This window comes from Halichoerus grypus, chromosome 5, assembly GCF_964656455.1.
Source record: "Halichoerus grypus chromosome 5, mHalGry1.hap1.1, whole genome shotgun sequence".
In the NCBI taxonomy this organism is placed as follows: domain Eukaryota; kingdom Metazoa; phylum Chordata; class Mammalia; order Carnivora; family Phocidae; genus Halichoerus; species Halichoerus grypus.
This window is the reverse complement of record NC_135716.1, coordinates 117,272,479-117,295,698: the sequence shown is the minus strand read 5'-3', so window position 1 is coordinate 117,295,698 and position 23,220 is coordinate 117,272,479. Positions and strand designations below refer to the sequence as shown.

General features: G+C 35.1%; 1 protein-coding gene across 1 annotated transcript in view; it reads right to left on the bottom strand.

The window, feature by feature from the left end:
• COL24A1 (collagen type XXIV alpha 1 chain) overlaps positions 1–23,220 on the bottom strand; it is a 237,673-nt gene that overhangs the window by 144,718 nt on the left and 69,735 nt on the right. The window contains exons 7-12 of the mRNA XM_078071776.1: positions 20,125–20,178; positions 17,988–18,041; positions 16,592–16,645; positions 6,443–6,496; positions 6,113–6,157; positions 5,948–5,992 (exon numbers count right to left, since the gene is read on the bottom strand). Of these exons, the coding sequence (XP_077927902.1) occupies positions 5,948–5,992; positions 6,113–6,157; positions 6,443–6,496; positions 16,592–16,645; positions 17,988–18,041; positions 20,125–20,178 (306 nt within the window). The remainder of the gene's footprint in view (positions 1–5,947; positions 5,993–6,112; positions 6,158–6,442; positions 6,497–16,591; positions 16,646–17,987; positions 18,042–20,124; positions 20,179–23,220) is intronic.

Genomic DNA, 23,220 nt, shown 5'->3' with positions numbered 1-23,220 from the left:
GTGGGGGGCAAAGGGGGAGGGAGAGAGAAATCCAAGTAGACTCTGTGATGAGCATGGAGCCCAACACAGGGCTTGATCTCATGACCCTGAGATCAAACCTGAGCCGAAACCAAGAGTCAGAAGGTTAACCGACTGCACCACCATGCTCCCCAAAAGGTCTTTCATTTTAAAGATAGGAAAACTGAGGCCCAGAGAGATGAAATAATTTGTATAAAGTCAAAACAGCTAGTAAGTGGCAGAACCAGTATTTGACTTCCAATGTCTGATTCCAATGCCATGCTCATCCACTATACTGTACTGCATTCTACTGATTTCAACAAGAAATCAAGCATTCGATGCCTCTTCCATTTACAGTAAATATATGGATAATCTTTAAAGACTTTTTATGGGAATAAGCAAGGGAGCAAGTAAATGTTTTTTCATTGTAGGATTATGAAAACTGTATGCCTCATTATCTGAAAAGGGAGAAAGCATAGAGTTAATACCATATACTTTTTATATTGTAGAGATTATGAAATAAATGTTTCTTAAGTATTCTGAGCTACTCCAGAGAAAACTATTTAAAGAAGAACTGTTAAGAATTTCCACTTCCAATATTGGCCAAGTAGCTCCTATCTAAACCACCTATATAGGGATAACTGTAAACCCAGGACAAAATACTTTTTAAAAATCTGAAGAAAAACCAAAAATAGGTAAAAAGTAGAGTGGAGAGGTCTACATGTACAAGAGAGGAATGGCACTAAGTGAGTGTCTGATTTTTTATTTTAAATGTGGCTTTTAGCCAGAAGGTAAGCTATGTAGGATGATTAAGAAAAAAGGAGGATAGAAATCTGCAGTCTTACTGGCATGGAGAACCAGAGGGTAGAATGTGGAGTGACCACAGCTGCTGGGAAGTGATGAAAGAGAAAGCAAGAGAGGAGGAACCTCAAATTCTGAGGTAAACTCTGCTTAAATCTCTTGCTGACATTTAAAGTATATATCCATATGGTAGACACCAAGCATCCTAGCAAGGCCTAAAAGAACTGGACAGAAATTTCAGGAGCCATCTACTGCAGAGGAGAGAGAATCTGGAGTTTGAAAGCAGCCAAGTTAATGATTTGCCAAATCAAAAAACAAAATGAAACAAAAAATACTCTTCAAAGAAATATAACAGAATTTGGAGTATCTATGATGAATCATTTAAAATGTTCAAGATATAGGGGTGCCTGGGTGGCTCAGTCAGTTAAGCATCTGACTCTTGATCTCAGTTTAGGTCTTGATCTCAGGGTCATGAGTTCAAGCCCCTTGTTGGGCTCCTTGCTGGGTGTAGAGCCTCCTTAAGAAAAAAAAAGTCACTACATCAAAAACTAATAATGTACTATATGTTGGCTAATTGAACATAATAAAAAAATGTCCAAGATATAATTCAAAATTACTGGACAGGAAAATTTTCCCATATTTAAAAGAAAAGGCAATTAAAGGAGACCAAACTCAAGATTACCCAGATGTTAGAATTATCCCATAAGGATTTTAAAGTGACTATTATAAATATGTTCAGAAATGTAAATAAAAATACACTTATGATGAATAGACAAATAGGAAATCTCAGAAGAAGATCATCTATAAAAATGGAAATTATAGAACTGAAAATTAAATATCTGAAATAAAACTTAAAAATTCCATATCATAAATAAAATTTCAGTGAATGGGTTTAAAAAGTGAGTGAAGATAGAGTTAGGTTATCCAATTAAAAAAAGAAAACAGGAAAAAGAAAGATTAAAATAGGAATGAATAAAGCCTCAGGGACCTGAGGGATGATATCAAAATGTTTAATGTATATTTAATTGGACTCCAAGAAGGAAAGGAGAGAGAAGACAGAATAGGGAAAAAATTGAAATAAAGTTAAAAAATTTCCAAATTTAGTGAAAACAGAAACTTACACACAAAAGAAGCTCAGTAAATCTCAAGCTGAATAAATGCAAAGAAAATCCATCTAGGCACATCATAGTCAAACTACTAAAGGCCAAAAGTAAAGAGAGAATCTTGAAAGCAGCCAGAGAAAAATGATACATTACATGCAGGGGGAATAATGATACCGATAAATGTGGACTTCTCATTGGAAATAACTGAGGCCAAAAGAAAATGACATGTCATCTTTATAGTGCTGAATGCAAACAAATAAAAGAAAACCCTGTCAGCCCAGAATTCTATATCCAGTGGAAAAATATGATTTTGCTCATATGTGGAATTTAAGAAACAAAACAAACAAGAAAACGGGGGGGGGGGGGGAGAGAAAGAGAGAGGCAAAGCAAGAAACAGACTCTTAACTGTAGAGAACAAACTGATGTTTACCAGGAGGGAGGTGGATGGGGGGATGCGTTAAACAGGTGATGGTTATTAAGGAGTGCACTTGTTGTGATGAGCACAGAGTGATGTATGGAAGTGTTAAATTACTATACTGTATACTTGAAACTAACATAACACTGTATGTTAACTAATTGGAATTAAAAACCTAAAAAAAGAATTCATGTAAAAAAATGAAAGTGAAATAAAGACATTTTCACAAACAAATACAAAGAGAATTCATGACTGGCAAAGTTTGACTCTAAGGAATCTAAAGTAAGTTCTATAGGCTTCAAGGAAATGATACCACTTGGAAATGCAGACCTACAGAAAAGAATGGAGAATATCAGAAAAAGTAAAGGCATGGATAATAAAAAAAGCAAAGAAACAAACACTACTTCCCCCTAAATACCTTAAAACACATATTTCACTTATAATAAAACAAAAATATTTATATTAAAGCAAAATTTTAACTTTGCAAAATGGGTTTATAACACACATAGATGTAATACATAAAAACAATTATAGCATAAACAACAGGATATTGGTGGTGAATGGGTCTATATGGTTGCACGTTTCTTGCAATTATGTTAAGTATTACTATATTAACTTTAAGTAGATTTTGGAAAGTTAGGATGTATACTGTAATCCCTAAACCAGCAGCTGGCAAACTACAGCCTGGGGGTGCAATCTGGACCAGCACTTGTTTTTACAGAAAATGTTTACTGAGTCCTGACCTAGAATAATCACTTAAAAATAATAGTTCAAAGAAGTATAGCTAAAAAGCCATTACCTAAATTAAAATGGAGTGTTCAATGCCAAAAGAAGGCACTGAACAACAACAGCACCACCACAGGGAAGAACAATCATAAAATGGTTGACCAAAGTACAACCAAATTGATAATTACATTAAATGGAAATGGACCAAACACTAATTAAAAGGCAGAGATTTTTAGAATGAATAAATAATTAAAAAAAAGACCCAATTATAAGACACTCACTTTAAATACCAAAACACAGATTGGTTGAAACTAAATGAATGGAAAAGATAGGCCATACAAACTGCAAGCATAAGTAGGCTGGAGAGACTTATTAATCAAATAAAGCCAGTCTCAAAAACAAACAATATTGGGGCGCCTGGGTGGCTCAGTCATTAAGCATCTGCCTGCAGCTCAGGTCACGATCCCAGGGTCCTGAGATCGAGCCCCACATTGGGCTCCCTGCTCAGCCAGGAGCCTGCTTCTCCTTCTCCCATTCCCTCTGCTTGTGTTCCTGCTCTCACTATCTCTCTGTGTTAAATAAATAAAAAAAAAAATTAAAAAAACCCAAAACCAAAAAAACAAACAAACAGTATTATCAGGAATAAAAAGTATTACCGGAGATATAGAGGAATATTTTGTAAAAATAAAAGGGGGTCAGTTCATCAGGAAGACATAATAATCATAAATGTGAATACTCTAAAAATAGCATTTCAAAATATATAAAGCAAAATTTGACAAATTTAAAGAAACAGAGAAAAACAAAATCATAGTTGGAGATTTAACACCCCTGATTCATCAACTGAAAGAATATCTAGATTAAAAAAAATCAATAATAGTTATAGTTTTTGTAAGATTTAGAAATCTAAAAACAGTTACCTAGGTTTTATCACCTTAATAACACCATGGATCATGGCCTTTCCTCTTAAGTCAGACCTACATGTGGATGGAAGGCAAGTATAGGAAACAGAGTTGGCCCATAGACAAATGTATTTTCCTGGTTATCTCGGCAACCAATGTGTTACTGTTTTTCATTTAATACCTGGCTTTAGAATTATGACAATTTAGAGATGTCTCTTTATTTTACACACAGAGAAAATATCATCCAGACAGCTAACTAATTTAATCAAACTATACAGCTATTAGGAGCATGTACTGGAGCAAATGTCAATTTGACCTTCAATATATCTTTCTATTATACAGCACTGTCTGCTTGTCGAGAGTTGCATAAATGACTACAGACATTGTGGAGGATCAAACAAATCTTCAGGGCCATCTGGATTTCTTGGATTGATTGATCCTAGCTTCCTTAAGATCTCAAAAGTCTATTCCAGTTCAATCAAGAAGAAGGGGACGATGTAGGTATCATAGAGCTATGTAAACCTCAAAAACTACTATAAACTCATGATTTAATGTCCAACCCATGTCATCCACTAAAGTAAATTTACTCGATTTCTTGCCTTAAGCCATGGTTACAAAATGGTTCTAATGTCTTTTATTTGGTTGAGGAAGTCAAACACCACATTTCACATTTATCTAGGCATATCTGATAGGCTGCAAATGAAAGTAAAATTCTAAGGAATGTCAACAATATATAAGATGAGTAAGTAATTTTATTTCTCTAGGCCTCCCTTCTCTACTATAAAAAGAATGAACATGATGAGCTTTAAATTTCTCTACCATTGCCACATACTTTAAGCTTTGTATACAGTGTAGCAAAGTGGAAAGAATCTACAGAAACACCATTTGCACTGATATTAACAGAAACCCAGAAAGAATGTTCTTTGGGGATGACTTTAATGGATAACACTGTCACAGACAAATTCTTTCTCTGGATATAGTCATTTTTCTCCTTTAGGTCTCTGATATTTTAGATTTGACCACTGACAAATATAATGAATGCCATTATGGGAAACAACAGGCAGGGGGCAGCAGATTTCAAAGAGGAACAAGTAAATGCAGGGACATTAGTGACAACTACTATAGCAGAAAAAAACATTTTTCTCTTATCCTTTTCTGACTCTTCAGTTGCCGTCCATTTAAATTATTATCTAATTTTATAACTTTAAATTGTGTATAGATATGTATATGACAAAGCAAGATGTTATTACAAATTATAATTTTCATAAAAATTATGATTCTAAATAAAACAGCAATATATGAAGTGTATGAAAGCTCATACAATTAAGCTTATGTACTCAAAAATTTATATATAGGTACTAGCATATATGTGTGTGTGTACATATGCATATGTGTATCTTTTTGTTTTTGTTTTTACTATTTCTCCCATTTATTAGTGAACGAAGACACTGTGATCTTTTTTAGTTGCCAAACTTCTGCTTATTTCTGTTCTATGAACATAAAAAAGAACTTGTAGCTACTCAGGGAAAAAATTGTATACTTCTGAAAAGATGTTTTGATGGTGGAAAAATAGCTAGTATTGTATAATCTTAAAAACTCTTAGAGCAGTGGCATGGCAAAGCATGGTGACACACATAGCTCCACGCTCCAAGGGTTCAAAGAACACTCAAATAGAATTAAAATGGAAGTAGGCAAGAAATTTCTTGATATATTAGCTTTATTCATATTCCATTATATTTATATAGTATCACACCATTTTATTTTGAAATGGATTTTATAGAAAAGTAATCATACCTAGGGTGGAGTGTAACAGTTATCACCACCAGTTTATAAACAGATAGCACTAAGGCATAGAATGAGTAATCAACTTGCACAAGTAACACATCTACCTAATGACGGAAAGAAGAACTGGTATTCTCTTAGTCTAACGTACTGATAATAATAGTTGTGCCAGAGAATAAAATGAATAAAATTTATTCATAGCTTAATTATTCCTAATTACTTACTGGTTTCCCTTGAACTCCTCTCTCTCCGGGGTTTCCAGTCTTACCCTACATAAGGAAGAAAATGTTTGGGTCACGTAGCTCCCTCACCAAATATTAATCATACACCAAGAAAAACAGGGAAGATTTTATCTATTTATCTTTAATGTGAAATGTTTTACTACTTACAATAAGACCATAAGGCCCTCTTTTTCCTTGATCTCCTTTTTCACCCTAACAAAGTATCAATACCACAGGAGTTAATATGAATGTGAATTATGGTCTTACATGTGCTAGCATATACTCACATAAAAGAAAACAGGACATCAAGTATATAATTCAATATTTTAAAAAAATTTCTCTGTGTGTAGTAAAAACTTTATATATGTTTCATACTTTTACTAAGAGAAAATTTAGAACCATACTTTTGTAAGGAAATACAACAGTTTTAAGTCAGGTAGAACACATATGGGCTCAAAAATCTTAACTGCATATGAAGTGAAAAAAATCAGTATTTACCTTGGCACCTTGTATACCTTGTTCCCCTAAGAGACCATCTGGTCCTCTTGGTCCCTAGGGATGGAAAAAAGTCCTATTGTTAATTTGAAATGTTATTTTTTAATTGTTATGCATCCTTACAAATGAGCACCTTGTGTTCTTCTTGACAAATTCCTTCTGCTTGTTTTTATACCATGACCACAGAAAAGAATACAGCTAGATACAGTTCATATGGATGAACCTATGTGTATGGGATAATCAAGCCTGTGTTTTCAAGATCTATTGCCAAATAATTAATCAGGTAACCTCAAAAACAGCTGATTCAGTCGTTGAGGTGGTTATAATATAGGTTTGTTATTTGAATATTCTGTTCACCTTATTTACTCAGGAGCCATCCACGATCTATTCTAGGAACAGCTCTACATTAACTTAAAAGTGGCTAGCTTGTTTGTCCGACAGTCTTCTTAAGTTTTATATTTTTGGAATGGCACTCAGAATGAGTGCTGACTGCATTGTACTCACTATGCACCTGCTTCACAACACTTACTGGAAGGTGGCCAGGGCACAGAAAAGGGACAGAAAATACTGCTGGGAATCTTCATGAAAATGTAAAACTTCTCAGCTAAGTTGTTATCAATATTTAGTCATCAGTTGTGAAGAACTGCTAGTTGCAGAAGTCACTCTCTAATAAAATGATGGTATGTGTCTCCATGCCTAAATAATAACTATCCTTGGAAGATCTTAAAGTCCCTTTCAAAGGAATTAACTCAATTCTACAACACTGACAACACTACAATGTCTACTGTGGAAAAGGTACTGCATTAAGTGTTCCGGGGATACATAATGTAAGAACATTACTCCTTCATGAAGCTTAAAGAATGGTTAGGTAAATTACACAAATGATGATAATATAGGTTGAGGTAAGGCAGTTTAAAGGCTAAAAGGATTCAAAGGAGGGAGAGAACTTTCACATGTTTGTATAAGGAATAAAGATAACATTTTGACAGTTGGAGATCATGCTCTAAAAGGAACTCTGGACAGAGGGATAGGATGAGAAAAGGGTACAGAGGCAGGAAAGAAGATACCCAAGAATGAAAAAAGTAGTTTGTTTAGCTGGTCTATTGACTACAAGTAGTATTTCTTAGTATTTCTATACTAAGTATTTTCTATAGTAAGAAATAATTACTAAGAAATAATTGTGGAAAGACTGGGACATAAAAGGTGAAAGACTGGAGTTTATATTTAAATCAATAGGTAATGAGAAGGCACTGAAGACTTCTTTTTTTTTTTTTAAGATTTTATTTATTTATTTGAGAGAGAGAGAGAGAGCAAGCAGGGGGGAGGGGCAGACAGAAAGGGAGAAGCAGACTCCCGCTGAGCAGGGAGCCAGACTCAGGGCTCGATCCCAGGACTCTGAGATCATGACCTGAGCCAAAGACAGATGCTTAACCAACTGAGCCATCCAGGTGCCCCAAGAAGGCCCTAAAGATTTCTATACAGAATGGTAATACAAATTTCCCAATACAACAAGCTGATTTGAAGGAATCCCCTAGGCTCCTTCTCTTTTATCCCATCTGAGGTCAGGTTGGTTTAGTTTTACGTTCTTAAAAAACTGCTTACTGTAATAGGACTCTCTTCCTGGGTACTCTTAGGGTACTGCATTCCCTGATCCTCTTAGGCACATTCGGGGGATTAGAGAGAAGGCTCACACTCCATGAGATCTATAGCTCCACTGGTTATACTAAAGTTAAAGCCATAGCTCTAGCCCTTCAATCTCAGTCTGTATTGAAGGTACTCCATGATCTGGCCCTAACTTCTTTTCCTGCCCTATTTTCCCACAAAAGACTGTAAAACTGAGTTTCAGTCTTATTGTGTAGAACCTTGAATATCAAGTTGAGGAATATGGATTTAATTTAGTAGATAAGAGACTTTTAAAGTGTGTTACTCATTTAACAAACATTTGCTGAGTACCTATTATAAGCCAGTCATTGCTTCAGGCACAGAAGATAGGTAGGGAGAAGAGGACTCATCCCCGAATTCATAAGCAATCAAATAAATATATAAACTTAATGACAGTGAGTAGTCAAATGTAATGAAGTAAAATAAAGGACCTTATGGGACTAGAGAGAATTCAAATGGGGAGCCCTATTTTAGACAGGGTAGTGTGAGAAGCCTCTCTAAAAGGGCATATGGGCAAGATCATTCCGGCAGAAGAAATAGAAACTACAAAGGTCCTGAGGTGGGCACATGCTTGGAATGATTAACAGTTAAGTAACTGAAGATGAAAACAGGAACAATTATTAAAGGATGACTTTGAAGTTTTAAGTGCAAAGATCCTTCAGGACCTTGTTCTAAACATCACCTTCACCTTAAAAATTCAGCAGCCTATAATGATTCTCTTTCTCTGTCACCTTCTAAACACATTCTCCTCTTTCTGCCCTGTAAGAAAACACTTCACAAAATTTTTTGGAGTTATAACAGAAGGTGGCTGAAGGAGTACGAAAAGGAACGAGCGTCGTCCGGTGACAGTAGCTATACTTGTGACGACAGAGCATAACCTACAAAGCTGGTAAACCACTATGTAATACACCTGAAACTAATGTAACATTGTGTGTCAACTATACTTCAATTAAAAAAAAAAAAAAGGAATACATGGTCAACATTCTTTTTTTTTTTTTTTTTTAAAGATTTTATTTATTTATTTGAGAGAGAGCGAGCGAGAGAGAGCACATGAGAGAGGGGAGGGTCAGAGGGAGAAGCAGACTCCCTGCTGAGCAGGGAGCCCGATGCGGGACTCGATCCGGGGACTCCAGGATCATGACCTGAGCTGAAGGCAGTCGCTTAACCACATGGTCAACATTCTTAAACACTGCAGAAAACAAGTGAAATCTAGACTGACAATGTGTCCATTGGGAATTAGGCACTTAACCCTTTTGCAACCTCAAATCTCTATCTTTCTTGGATATTTTGTTATAATAACTAGTAGAGTGATGACAGCATTAGTAGCAAACAAACTGGAAGTGTAGGTTTGCTTGGGTGGAGAGGGAGAGCGAGAATGAGGCGAATACAATGAATGTGATTCTAGACAAATCAACCACAATGAGACAGATATCTCTAAGGCTAGCGCTAGAGAGTGCGAAGTCATTCTGTACAGGTTTATTTTTTTTATTTTTTAATTTCTTTTAGATTTTATTTATTTATTTGACAGAGAGAGAGAGAGAGAGAGCACAAACAGGGGAAGCTGTAGGCAGAGGGAGAGGGAGAAGCAGGCTCCCCGCTGAACATGGAGCTGGATGCGGGGCTTAATCCCAGGACCCTGGGATCATGACCTGAGCTGAAGGCAGATGTTTAACCGACTGAGCTACCAAGGCGCCCCCATTTTGTCTAGGTTTAAATGGTAGCATCGATATGGATAAATCTTCAAAAGTCTTCCCAGACACAGAGTTGTAAATTTAGAATTAAAAAAAAAAATTGTTTGGTCTAAAGATGGCAAGTCTCTTTCCTTACATAAAATCAGATTAAGTGGCTGCCTGGATATATACATAGAAAAGACTGCATCTAGGTCAAGAGGAAGATCTCATACTCAACGGCCAGTTTCTGCTTCTGAACATAAATCACCTAATGTCAAGACTGAACTAGTGCAAACTCCGCTTTTATAATATGAAGAAATGGAAGCCTGCAGATATGAGTTGCCTGATTCATATGATGTCTAAATGTATAAAGACATCAAATAGTTGTGCTTTATTAAGTTTATAATATTTTTTCAAATGTTAAAAAGAAGCAAAGGTTAATCTTGTTAACAAGTGAATTTAGATTGAAATATAGGACCTGAAGTTTAGAGGAGGTTTATAAAATGAATATGAAACATTTACAAGTGCTGATTGGCATTATAATTGAAAGGTGCTCCCTCCAAAACTAAGGAATACACATAGTAATGATAATCACTCATTTTATAATGCTTTTGTCAAAATACTTTCACTCTAAATATACTTTCAGATTATTATTTCATTTACTAAACCAGGGAACAAAGAAAGAAATTTCTGCTCCTAAGTTGATGACAAAGATAACCACATTTAGTTTTTGGTTTGTTTTTTTTTAAAAAGGTCTAAGTATAGTAATTGTATTGATTAAAGGCTATAAAGCCTAAGGTTGCTGGTTAAGAGGTTAAGGCTGAAAGAACTCTAGGAAAGCTTAATACTCTCTCTGTTTCAGTTAAGGCTAAATTAATTAATTAAAAGCTTAGCTTTCTCAGCATCCATAAGTTTCACTCTGATATTGGTTATAAAAGTTACCCCTGGGTTAGTTTATATGACTTCTTTGACTCCTGAGACAAAATAAGCTTTAGGACAAGCTCTAAGAGAGACCCAACAGCATTATAATAGGCATCTAATTGGACATAAAGTTATTTTTTTAATACCTGCTTTAAAATATCTGATTATCAGAGTACCTGGGTGGCTCAGTTGGTTAAGTGTCCGATTCTTGATTTCAGCTCAGGTCATGATCTCAGGCTTGTGAGATGGAGCCCTGCATTGGTCTCCATTCTGGGCATAGAGCCTGCTTACGATTCTCTCTTTCCCCCTCCTTCTGCCCCTTCCCCCCAACTCATGCACATGCGAGCTCAATAAAATAAAATAATAAAATAAAATAAAATAAAATAAAATAAAATAAAATAAAATATCCAATTATCTGTAAAGCTCTTGGAGAATGTATGTGAGCTAAATAAAAAATCTGATCTTTTCCTCATCATCTGTAAGAAAAGTTAAAGTTGGCTACAATAAGTGGCTATAAGTAGGTTCTAAAAACTGGAATAAAGTCTGATAGTTCAGCTATATAAATTAAGCATGTTTCATAAAATAACAAGTACTTGAATTGTAGGCAATAATATTAAAGAGTTAACAAAAGTCCTGAATAATCAATAATCTTAGAAGTATTAGATGATAGGAGACAAAACCACTACTTCATATAAATGCTACAATTTAAAAAAAATTATCATTAACTACCACACTAATATAAACTGTGCACTAGTTTATGTAGGAAGCTTTTATGAGAATTACAAGGCCATCTCTATAATGCTTGTCATCAATTTTAAAGAGCTAAAGTATCTATGAATGAAAGAAACAACCCTTATTCACAGAACAAATGTCCTTCTAACTTGGATTCAGTATATTTATATTTCCTTTTAACCACATTCATCTGTCTTTGCTTGACCCCTCTATTAATTTTAAATTACTCAGACGCCTAACTAATTATGCCTAGCAGTCTGTTCTGGCTCTTGGTTGATGTAGCTGGGACAAAATGTTCCCTTAAACAAAAACTAATATTATCTGTGATTTTGTGGGAAAAATCATTTCATTCTATTCTTCTTTTTTTTTTAAATATTTTGTTTATTTGACAGAGAGAGAGCACAAGTAGGCAGAGAGGCAGGCAGAGGAAGAGGGAGAAGCAGGATCCCCGTTGAACAAGGAGCCCGATGTGGGACTCGATCCCAGGACCCCGGGATCATGACCTGAGCCGAAGGCAGACACCTAACCGACTGAGCCACCCAGGCACCCCCATTCTATTCTTTTATAAATTTTTTCAGGAGAAGAAACCACACAAAAAGCTCTTCTTTAATACTTGGCGTGACCCAGGTAGTACCCGCATTGAATCTAAATGCAAATGTTGGTGGCTGGTTTCCCAATATGATATGCGGTTCCTTGAAGAAGCCGCAATTCAGAATATTTATGTTCATATCCATTCTGCATCTTGCATAGAAAATCTTAAAACATTGCATATTTCTAATACAGTTAATTCAATCTTTTTTCCTCATGTAAATATTAAGTAGCATAGAATAAAAAATTACTCAGTTGTACGCCTCTATACCCTCCTCCCCGAGAAAGGGTACAAAATCTGAAGTTGCCTAATTATCAAAGGCCCAACCCATGGGCAAGAAAAGAGAAGCTAACTCTGCTCAGTGTGTCATCTCTCCTGTCAGGGCAGCTGGAGACAGGACACAGAAGTACACACTGGAGAGACACCAAAGGATCAGTTACCTAGCCCCAGTGAGTTAAATGTGCACATGAGGGACAGCAACTAAAGTTGTGCTGGTTCCTAGTGACCCAGAAAGGCTAAGCCACCATCTTACTGGTACTGCAGTAGAGAATCTGCTAGCCTAAATTGTCTATATAATGGATATGATTGTATGTATTATATTAATTAGCTTTGGCGTATTAAATTATTTCACTACACTTAAATGACTATTCTTCAGCCAAACTTGGCAGATGAAAAAAAAAAGCTTAGAGTATGTAGGATAAATAATAATACTTTAAATTTATGCCAAATCTCCCACCTAAGACTCTCAAACCATAAGAATGATACTTTCAACCAATCCTGCTCTTTTTCAGCTATATAAGAAGTGGGATTATACAACCTTCACAAAGCAGGTTAGACAAATTTTCATTATATTACTTTATTTAAGTTGTTTTCTGAAATGGCAGACATTGTTGCTTGCCTGAGCTTTTCTTATCCTCTGGAAAAGTACCAATATTGTATGATACTTCAAAAGCCACTGGGCTGTAACTAATTAAATAGTAAAACCCATGTGGTCCAGATCTAAAAGATAGTTACCATTGAATCCTCCATGGTATGAGGAGAATGCTTGACAAATTATAAGAAACCAGTAAATGTTAGATAGTTGAATGACAGATGGATGGGCAGGCAGACCCCTAAGAGCGTGTCCTATTATTGATGATGTTCACATGGCCATGTGATAACAGTGTAAGTCACAGGCAAAACAGTAATAAGTACTAGTTCCATAATAATTATTCTCTGCGTGATCTCAGGGTTAGTGTGCATAGGGCACAGCTTCCTCTCCAGTGTACTATGACACAGTAGTGTGCCATGAAGGGGTTAGAGGAATGCTGGGAAGATCAACCCCCTCAGCCTTTGGAGTGGTGGGGAAAAGCTGGAGCACAGGAACCTCCAGCCAGATACATTTTCATTTATCTCAGTGGGGAGACACATGTTCTTTTGTGTGTGTGTGTGTGTGTGTGTGTGTGTGTGTGATTGAAAAACAGTGGGAAAGATGGACCTAGCATATTGAGATCACATCCATAGTGGAGAACAGATTGATAAGAAGACAGTAGACTTATTTCGCTCAGCATAATACCCTCCAGTTCCATCCACGTCGTTGCAAATGGCAAGATCTTATTCCTTTTGATGGCTGCATAATATTCCATTGCATATATATACCACATCTTCTTTATCCATTCATCTGTTGATGGACATCTTGGCTCTTTCCACAGGGTATTATGCTGAGCGAAATAAGTCAAACAGAGAAAGACATGTATCATATGACCTCACTGATATGAGGAATTCTTAATCTCAGGAAACAAACTGAGGGTTGCTGGAGTGGGGGTGGGGTGGGAGGGATGGGGTGACTGGGTGATGGACACTGGGGAGGGTATGTGTTCTGGTAAGCGCTGTGAATTGTGCAGGACTGTTGAATCTCAGATCTGTACCTCTGAAACAAATAATGCAATATATGTTAAGAAAGAAAAAAAGAAGAAGAAGAATGTAGCAGGAGGGGAAGAATGAAGGGGGGGAAATCGGAGGGGGAGAAGAACCATGAGAGACGATGGACTCTGAAAAACAAACTGGGGGTTCTAGAGGGGAGGGGGTTGGAAGGATGGGTTAGCCTGGTGATGGGTATTGAGGAGGGCACGTTCTGCATGGAGCACTGGGTGTTATGCACAAACAATGAATCATGGAACACTATATCTAAAACTAATGATGTAATGTATGGGGATTAACATAACAATAAAAAAAATTAAATAAAAAAAAAAAAAAAAGAAGACAGTAGAAATAGGAAGATATTACATGACATCTGGAATGGAACTTTCTAATAATATATTCTTAAATATTCTGGTCTTCAGTTCTTTTTTGTATTCTCAATGTTCAGGAATTGCCTGAAACATTCTCCTGCAAAGGAAGTGTTTTTGTACTAAACAAAGCCTTTATTTCTAAATAAGATTTCCTTGTTTAGAAAGTACTGAATGAATTTTAAGTAATTGTGAGAAGCCATTTTTGGGAGAGAATCAGTAAAATGTATTTGGAGGATAAGAGGAAAATAGACCATTGAAGAGGTAAAAGTTGAGGACAAAGTCAGAAAAGGATAACAATCTATTGACTGATGAATGGATAAAGAAGAGGTGGTATATTTATACAATGGAATATTACTCAGCCATAAAAAGGAATGAAATCTTGCCATTTGCAACAATGTGGATGGAACTAGAGTATATTACACTAATTGAAATTAATCAGGGAAAGACAAATACCATATGATTTCACTTATATGTGGAATTTAAGAAACAAACAGATGAACATAGGGGAAGAGAAGGAAAAACAAGATAAAAACAGAGAGGGAGGCAAACCATAAGAGACCCTTAACTATGGAGAACAGACAGGGTTGCTGGAGGGGAGGTTGGTGGAGGGATGGATTAAATGAGTGATGGGCATTAAGAAGGGCACTTGATGGAATGAACACTGATGTTATACATAACTGATGAATCACTAAATTCTACTCCTGAATCTAATACCACACTATGTTAGTTAGTGTTACGTTAACTAACTTGAATTTAAAGAACATCTTGGAAGAAAAAAAAAGGGAAAACAAAAGGGCAACAATTACCCAGGGTTCATGGGGAAGTTAGAAAATCACGGAGCAAATGAACTTTCCATATGACTCAGGAGAAAACACATGTGGTTCAGGAGGAGTTCTTGCTTAGGTACATGGCTTCTATAAGCCTTCAATTACTTAATTAACGAAAAGTAAAACATAGCAAAAAGTATTTCTGCTTTCTTGCAACTGTCATAAAACTGGTTGAACTTTCTCACTTTGACTAATACAAAGTTGAATAAACACATTGGACCTGACCAAGTACTAAATGCTGGCAGGGTATAGACCACTAAATGACAGTTTGGGTACAGATCATCTACTGTCTTTTTATTTTATTATTTTAAATTTCATTTGGGCTAAAATATAAGTGGCCATCAGGATTATTTATAAATTGTAAATCTATAACCCAGTAAGGAAAATAGTTTTTCAGAAAAGAAATAATAATAAAGACAAATTTACTCTCTTTCATCAAATTTCACTTAAAACACAGGACATGAAACTAAAGTTATTATTGCAAACGGCATTCTTAACACTTTTCTCCCATTTGCCAACTGGAAAATGAAGTTTTTGTTTTGTTTTTAACTTTTGTTAGTTGGACACCATGTTTTAAAATATTTTCTTCACTAATTCTAAAAATCAAAGTAAAGCCAAGGGAGAAAGGAGAATTCTTACAGCCCACATATTCAGATTTATCAAGGAAAAAAAAAAAACCTCCTTAGTATTCTGTGTGGTGTCAAATAAGCATAGGCTTGGGAGATAGACACACTAAGATTTGAATCCTTGTTTTGTCATTTCTCTCTGTGTGCCTATAGGCCATATACTTAAACTCTCTGAGCTCTGTTTTCCTCAGCTATAATATCTGAGACAATACATCTTCTTTGGGTAGTTCTAAGTATTAAGTAATAATAGATGTAAAGGTGCCTGGCATGTGATGCAATAAATTGTGGTTCTTATTTCTTCAAAGAAAAAAAAAAGGATTTAATGTTTAAAAAACTCAAAGATTGAAAGATTTCTAATTTAATTCTTATACATAATCACCAAATGATGATGATTATATGACTTCTGATTTATAATTAATAAACAGGCATCCTGCATTTGTCTTCATTCCACTTCCTATTGCTCTTAATCTGTCATGATGTTACTATTCCTTGCTATGTAAGTCTCTTGTGAGTAGAAAAATGCTTAATTTAAACATCTTCACCTTTACAATTCTCCCAAAGAATGGAACTGGAAGTTGAAAATGTGAAAGAAGAATTCTATATGAATTAGTAAAATTTGTAAAACATAAAATGGAAAAGTATGGTTTTATGAGTACAAATGATAATGAGTCACACTTCAATTAATGTAGGTAGGTAGTTCATCTAATATAATGAAAACAAGGAAAAAAACCAACAATATCCAAGCACAATCTAGAAGACATAGAACTATTTTTGCTGAACACATCACTATTTATAAAGTCATTTTTTTTTTTTGAGGTTAATGTATTAGATTACTTCCTGCATTAGATAACTTACTCTTTGTCCTTTAGGACCTTGACTCCCAGGTGGTCCTCTTGCCCCCACATGACCCTACACATTGAAAATTTAAAAATTAGTTATAGAATTCACAGGAACATTAGCAAAATTGGAATTATAACCTTTCTTATGACATGTAATTCTCCTTGGGAATTCTTAAAATAAAATTGATTAATCTCCTTTAAAATATGCTTTATTTATGAAATAAATGCCATAATTTCTTTCCCCATTATTCTGCTATTCTTCCCTCTCCCAGTATTCCAACTAGTTTTCAGGAGGAACACATGGAGTCACAGTGGAAAGAGACACCTATTTAGCCAGTCTGAGTAGTCTAATCAGCTTGGTCCATCAAAAAAGCGATGGCTATTGCTGCAAGATTTCTTTCTCATTATTCTAGACATTTATGATAATCCCATCACATAAAAATAGATTTTTTTCCTGTATGATGAAAAATGTCACAAAATACCCCAAATATGCCACAAATAGATGTAATGAAGATTAAGTTGTTACTTATTACTAAGTCAGTTACAATGAATTTTTATACTTGATAGTCTTTAATGAAGAATTAGAAAACAAAATTTATTTATCTATATGACATTAGGTAGATAAAAACAGTGAACTTTCATAGGATCTTAGATTTATTTATTATCTTCTGTGAATAAAAAGACTGGCAACTGTACCAATCTACATCCGTCTTCCTAATTTTAGAAGTCAATAACATGCCTGTCTATGTAACATGCCTGGAAAGTCAGGCCTATCTTCAAAACAGAAGCTTCCCAAAACAGCATAAACCATTTCTTTCTTTTTTTTTAAAACCATTTCTGATAATAGTTCTGTTTAGGGGATTATTAAGGCTTATCTTTTTCATATTTAAGTTGATAATAATGGCCAAATTTTGATAAGCAAGCTTTATTTCTTTAGAGGCAAGATTTTGTTATCTTTCTCTATATAATAAATGGAGTATTTTTAAAACTCAAGTTTTGGTCAATAAAGATACATTTTCTCGAACTTTTATCTGGTTGTTTGAGAATATTTGCAAATTTCTAAGAAAAATATGTTGTGACTTATTTGTGATTTGTTTATCCAAGCTCACATGTACGCTTGATTACTGACTCTGTTTTCTTATATGTCGTTATTCAAAAGAAAGTTTAAATTTCTTTTTGTTTTAGCTACAGAATTGTACTGATTATTAAAAGTAAATGATAAAGCAAGTAGAGGTGAGGAAGATTAAGATACCATGAAATATTCTAGAGTGTTTTACATTGAGGAAAGAAGTAGCCTTCATCAGTTTATACATTACTTATTTTGCATAAGAACAAAAAGTATAGTATAACCAAAATCACAGATTTAAATTTTAAATAGACATTCTAGAAGGGAATATAAAGTCTTTACTTACAGGTAATCCCAGTGGACCAATGGGTCCTGGATCCCCAGGAGGACCTGGATATCCCTATAATGAGTAAAAATATGAAAGACATGAAGTCTCTATCATATCTGATTATTTTCATTGAAGACAAACCAGTAAATTATAAATAGCAATAAAAGTGATAATGTAAATAAGATCTCTCTTTCCTATCCAAGATATAAAAGGCCATGGGAAATGTACTACAGTTAGAAATAAGACATGATTACACAGAAGCTATATATACTTTTATTAGTAACTCTGCCTAGAAAAGAAATTGGCTAATTCGCAACGACGTGGATGGAACTGGAGGGTATTATGCTGAGCGAAATAAGTCAAACAGAGAAAGACATGTATCATATGACCTCACTGATATGAGGAATTCTTAATCTCAGGAAACAAACTGAGGGTTGCTGGAGTGGGGGGTGGGGTGGGAGGGATGGGGTGACTGGGTGATGGACACTGGGGAGGGTATGTGTTCTGGTAAGCGCTGTGAATTGTGCAAGACTGTTGAATCTCAGATCTGCACCTCTGAAACAAATAATGCAATATATGTTAAGAAAGAAAAAAAGAAGAAGAAGAATGTAGCAGGAGGGGAAGAATGAAGGGGGGGAAATCAGAGGGGGAGAAGAACCATGAGAGACAATGGACTCTGAAAAACAAACTGAGGGTTCTAGAGGGGAGGGGGTTGGAAGGATGGGTTAGCCTGGTGATGGGTATTGAGGAGGGCACGTTCTGCATGGAGCACTGGGTGTTATGCACAAACAATGAATCATGGAACACTATATCTAAAACTAATGATGTAATGTATGGGGATTAACATAACAATAAAAAAAATTTAAAAAAAAAAAAAGAAAAGAAATTGGCTAAACAGAATCACATATTATGACCTATTGAGAAGAGAATATTCATTTTATCTTTCTGTAGGTTTTGTTATGCTATGAATAGATATATGTTATATTATATAGATTATGAAGCCATTTCATTGTCAGAGACTAGAGAATTCTATAATTAAGGAATGTGAATGTGTAGAAATACTCTACAACCTGTTAAATTTTAGAAGGAACACACCCTTTATGGCATTAATACTAATTTAGAGAATGTCTTAGTAGGTAGTAATTCCTGAAATTGATTAACCTAATGGGTATATTAAATTTCTTAGTTTACAGCAACTGGACATAGCTAAAAATGATGTCTTAGTAGGTAGTAATTCCTGAAATTGATTAACCTAATGGGTATATTAAATTTCTTAGGCTACAGCAATTGGACATAGCTAAAAATGAAATCTTATAGTGTTTTGCTGATAATACAGAAGTTAAAACTAAAGAATAACTTAGGTAAAATAAACTTGTAGACAGTATTATATGCCACCAGATCTATTACGATAGATTTTCTGAAGCAAGAATCTTTTATTGATATTTTTTTTGTTCTAGTTCCTATCATGTTTAGAAACTAATAAACTAAAAAAATAAGATCTATATATAATATTTGTCATCTATTACTACCTTAAAGATGAAAGAGAATAAGATGAATTCTGGATTCTGATGTTTCACATATTATCAAAGAATTACATCAGGACCACAAACTCATGGAAGCATGGCAGTGATGGTATGTGCCATAGAAACTATAAGCTATATATATATTTTTTATTATTATGTTATGTTAATCACCATACAGTACATCATTAGTTTTTGATGTAGTGTTCCATGATTCATTGCTCGCGTATAACACCCAGTGCTCCATTCAATACGTGCCCTCCTTAATACCAATCGCCAGGCTAACCCTTCCCCCCACCCCCCTCCGCTCTAGAACCCTCAGTTTGTTGAAACTATAAGCTATAAAAGAAAAGTAGAATCCTAAGTGAATTTTCTTTTTCATCCATTTCAGTTAATTTATGGTGGGTTAATTCTTCTCTTAAAACTATTGACTCATTTGACCAAGTCATCTGATTTTCATGCTTTGCAGTGCCAATCAGCATGTGAAAGGTAAACTGTTTAAAGGAAAGGAAAATTCTAAAGGAAATACACTGTAAAATAGACATTTTCATTTACTTAAATTCCATTCAAGGCAATTTCACCTCTAGAATTATGATGTTTTTTGGGAACATATATTTCAAATCACTGACTCTTACCATAACACCCTTTTCCCCCTGGGGACCTAGTGGACCTGGACTTCCACGTTCTCCCTTTTAAAACAAAGAAAAAAGAAAAACATTAAGGCATGTTAATCAGTCATGACTGAGCTAAGCCTTGACAGGAAAATTGTCAGAATCATAACTTACATGCATATCTCATCCTAGCTGCCAACACTTTTTAATTTACAAATTTTGTATTTTTACCTTAAAGTTGCTAGACTTCTAATACAATAAAAATCCTCAAAATATATTTCAAGGGATAAAGTACTAAAAGTATTTTTATAAGTAGAAATGCTTATCATTTTGAGGCATATGAAATAGGATAGTAAAAGTATCAAAACATATTGTAAGAATTAACTAATTCCTATAACCATTGAACAAAATTTTATTTCTGTAGTCTACCACAATTAAATATAATTAAGATAATCAAATATGCCATAGCAGATTAAAAGAATTGATTCACATTAAAATTCCCAGGATTGTCATCTTAGTGTAGAACATTTGACTTTGCACAGAAGAAAATAAGTCAGAATAAAAACAATTACAAATCTAATTTTTTTAACTGAGCTCATTTTATATTTGTTATATTGTTCTTTTTTATATATTTTTTGAAGATTTTATGTATTTATTTGTCAGAGAGAGAGAGAGAGCGAGTACAGGCAGGGGGAGAGGAAGAGAGAGAAGCAGGCTCCCCACCGAGCAGAGAGTCTGATGCGGAACTTGATCCCAGGACCCCGGGATCATGACCTGAGCCGAAGGCAGACACCTAACCAACTGAGCCACCCAGGTGTCCCTATTTGTTAGATGCTTAATAAAAAATCAGTAAGTATATATTAAGCACTTTCGATGTACTGAGAGTTGGAGAGCTATAACAGAAATTTGACTTAGTCTCAAGTATTTGGAGACATGACATTAACAAACTCTCAAGTATTTGGAGACATGCCGTTAACAAAGGTCAATCAATTAGAAGACAATTAATTGCAAATTGTGTGGTGATTATTATTCTAAGTCCAGGAAGGAAAGAAATCAGGAAGGATTAGAGGAATCTGGCAAGACTTTATGGAGGAGATGAGAATTTGAGTCCTACAGTTTGTCTTTGAATAAGTAGAGGGAATGGGAGAGGATACTCTAAGCAAAAAAAAAAAAAAAAAAAAAAACCAGTAAGAACAGGAATAGGAACAAGTATGTAATATATGAGACAGTGGAGAGAGAAAGGTTTATATTGGAGAATATTAGAAAATTTGTTGGATGACCTCAATGAGATACCACCTCACACCAGTCAGAATGGCTAAAATTAACAAGTCAGGAAATGACAGATGTTGGCGGGATGCGGAGTTGGTGGGAATGCAAGCTGGTGCAGCCACTCTGGAAAACAGTATGGAGGTTCCTCAAAAAGTTGAAAATAGAGCTACCATATGATCCAGGAATTGCACTTCTGGGTATTTACCCCAAAGATACAAAAGTAGGGACCCGAAAGGGTATGTGCACCCCGATGTTTATAGCAGCAATGTCCACAATAGCCAAACTGTGGAAAGAGCCAAGATGTCCATCAACAGATGAATGGATAAAGAAGATGTGGTATATATATACAATGGAATATTATGCAGCCATCAAAAGGAATGAGATCTTGCCATTTGCAATGACGTGGATGGAACTGGAGGATATTATGCTGAGCGAAATAAGTCAAACAGAGAAAGACATGTATCATATGACCTCACTGATATGAGGAATTCTTAATCTCAGGAAACAAACTGAGGGTTGCTGGAGTGGGGGGTGGGGTGGGAGGGATGGGGTGACTGGGTGATGGACACTGGGGAGGGTATGTGTTCTGGTAAGCGCTGTGAATTGTGCAAGACTGTTGAATCTCAGATCTGTACCTCTGAAACAAATAATGCAATATATGTTAAGAAAGAAAAAAAGAAGAAGAAGAATGTAGCAGGAGGGGAAGAATGAAGGGGGGGAAATCGGAGGGGGAGAAGAACCATGAGAGACGATGGACTCTGAAAAACAAACTGAGGGTTCTAGAGGGGAGGGGGGTGGGAGGATGGGTTAGCCTGGTGATGGGTATTGAGGAGGGCACGTTCTGCATGGAGCACTGGGTGTTATGCACAAACAATGAATCATGGAACACTATATCTAAAACTAATGATGTAATGTATGGGGATTAACATAACAATAAAAAAATTTAAAAAAAAAAAAGAAAATTTGTTGGATGAACTGATTAAGCCAAAATTATGTAGTACTTTGACAGCAAAGTAGAGGGGTTAATAGGGTCAGCAGTATGGAGTCAATGATGGTTTTTGAAAATATTTGATCATGACCCATCAAAATTAGTCCCTCTGCTGTAGTACGTAGGATGGATTAGAGGATAGAAATATGACGGGGTAAATTTAACATAAACTGATAAGAGTATGTCTTGGGGGGTGGGGCAGGCTTTGGATTGACTATTAGAAAAGATGAATTACGTAGAAAAAAACTCTAACTCCTGCTAAAAGATTAGGCATAGAGAATGGAGGAAAAAGGAAAGCAAATATGGATTTTACTCTATTTATTCTGGAAGACTGGAAGAATTGAGATAGGTATAAGGCATACTAATATACATGAGATTATTGGGAAGAGACCAGTTAAAATCTGGGAAAATAGTGATAAATTTTAGACATGTTGACTTTGACTTAAACTAAAATTTTCAGATGGCAATAACTGGAATATTATCTAATTTACTTCTAATCCCAGCTCGACTTAATTACTCACAGAGTAGCCTTATGTAGTGATTGCACAAGACTCTCATGCTTAAAATTTATATCTAGCAAATCAGGTTTTAGTCAAATACCCAAAGTTTTGGTTTATTGTCTACAAGCCCATTATAAGATTCCATAAAAACAATTTAAAATGTCCTTGGTGGTCTCAAGTAAAGAATTACTTTTTATTTTCTAAAAAGACTTTCCTAAATTTGAAACTAAACATGGAAAATCACTCCCAAGGTAATGATTTCTAGGTAATCTTTAAGCAAATTACAATTTCCATTACAATATCCATGAATATCCATGAATAATTGCATACTGGATTCCAAGTGGAAAGTAAGAGATTGTGACT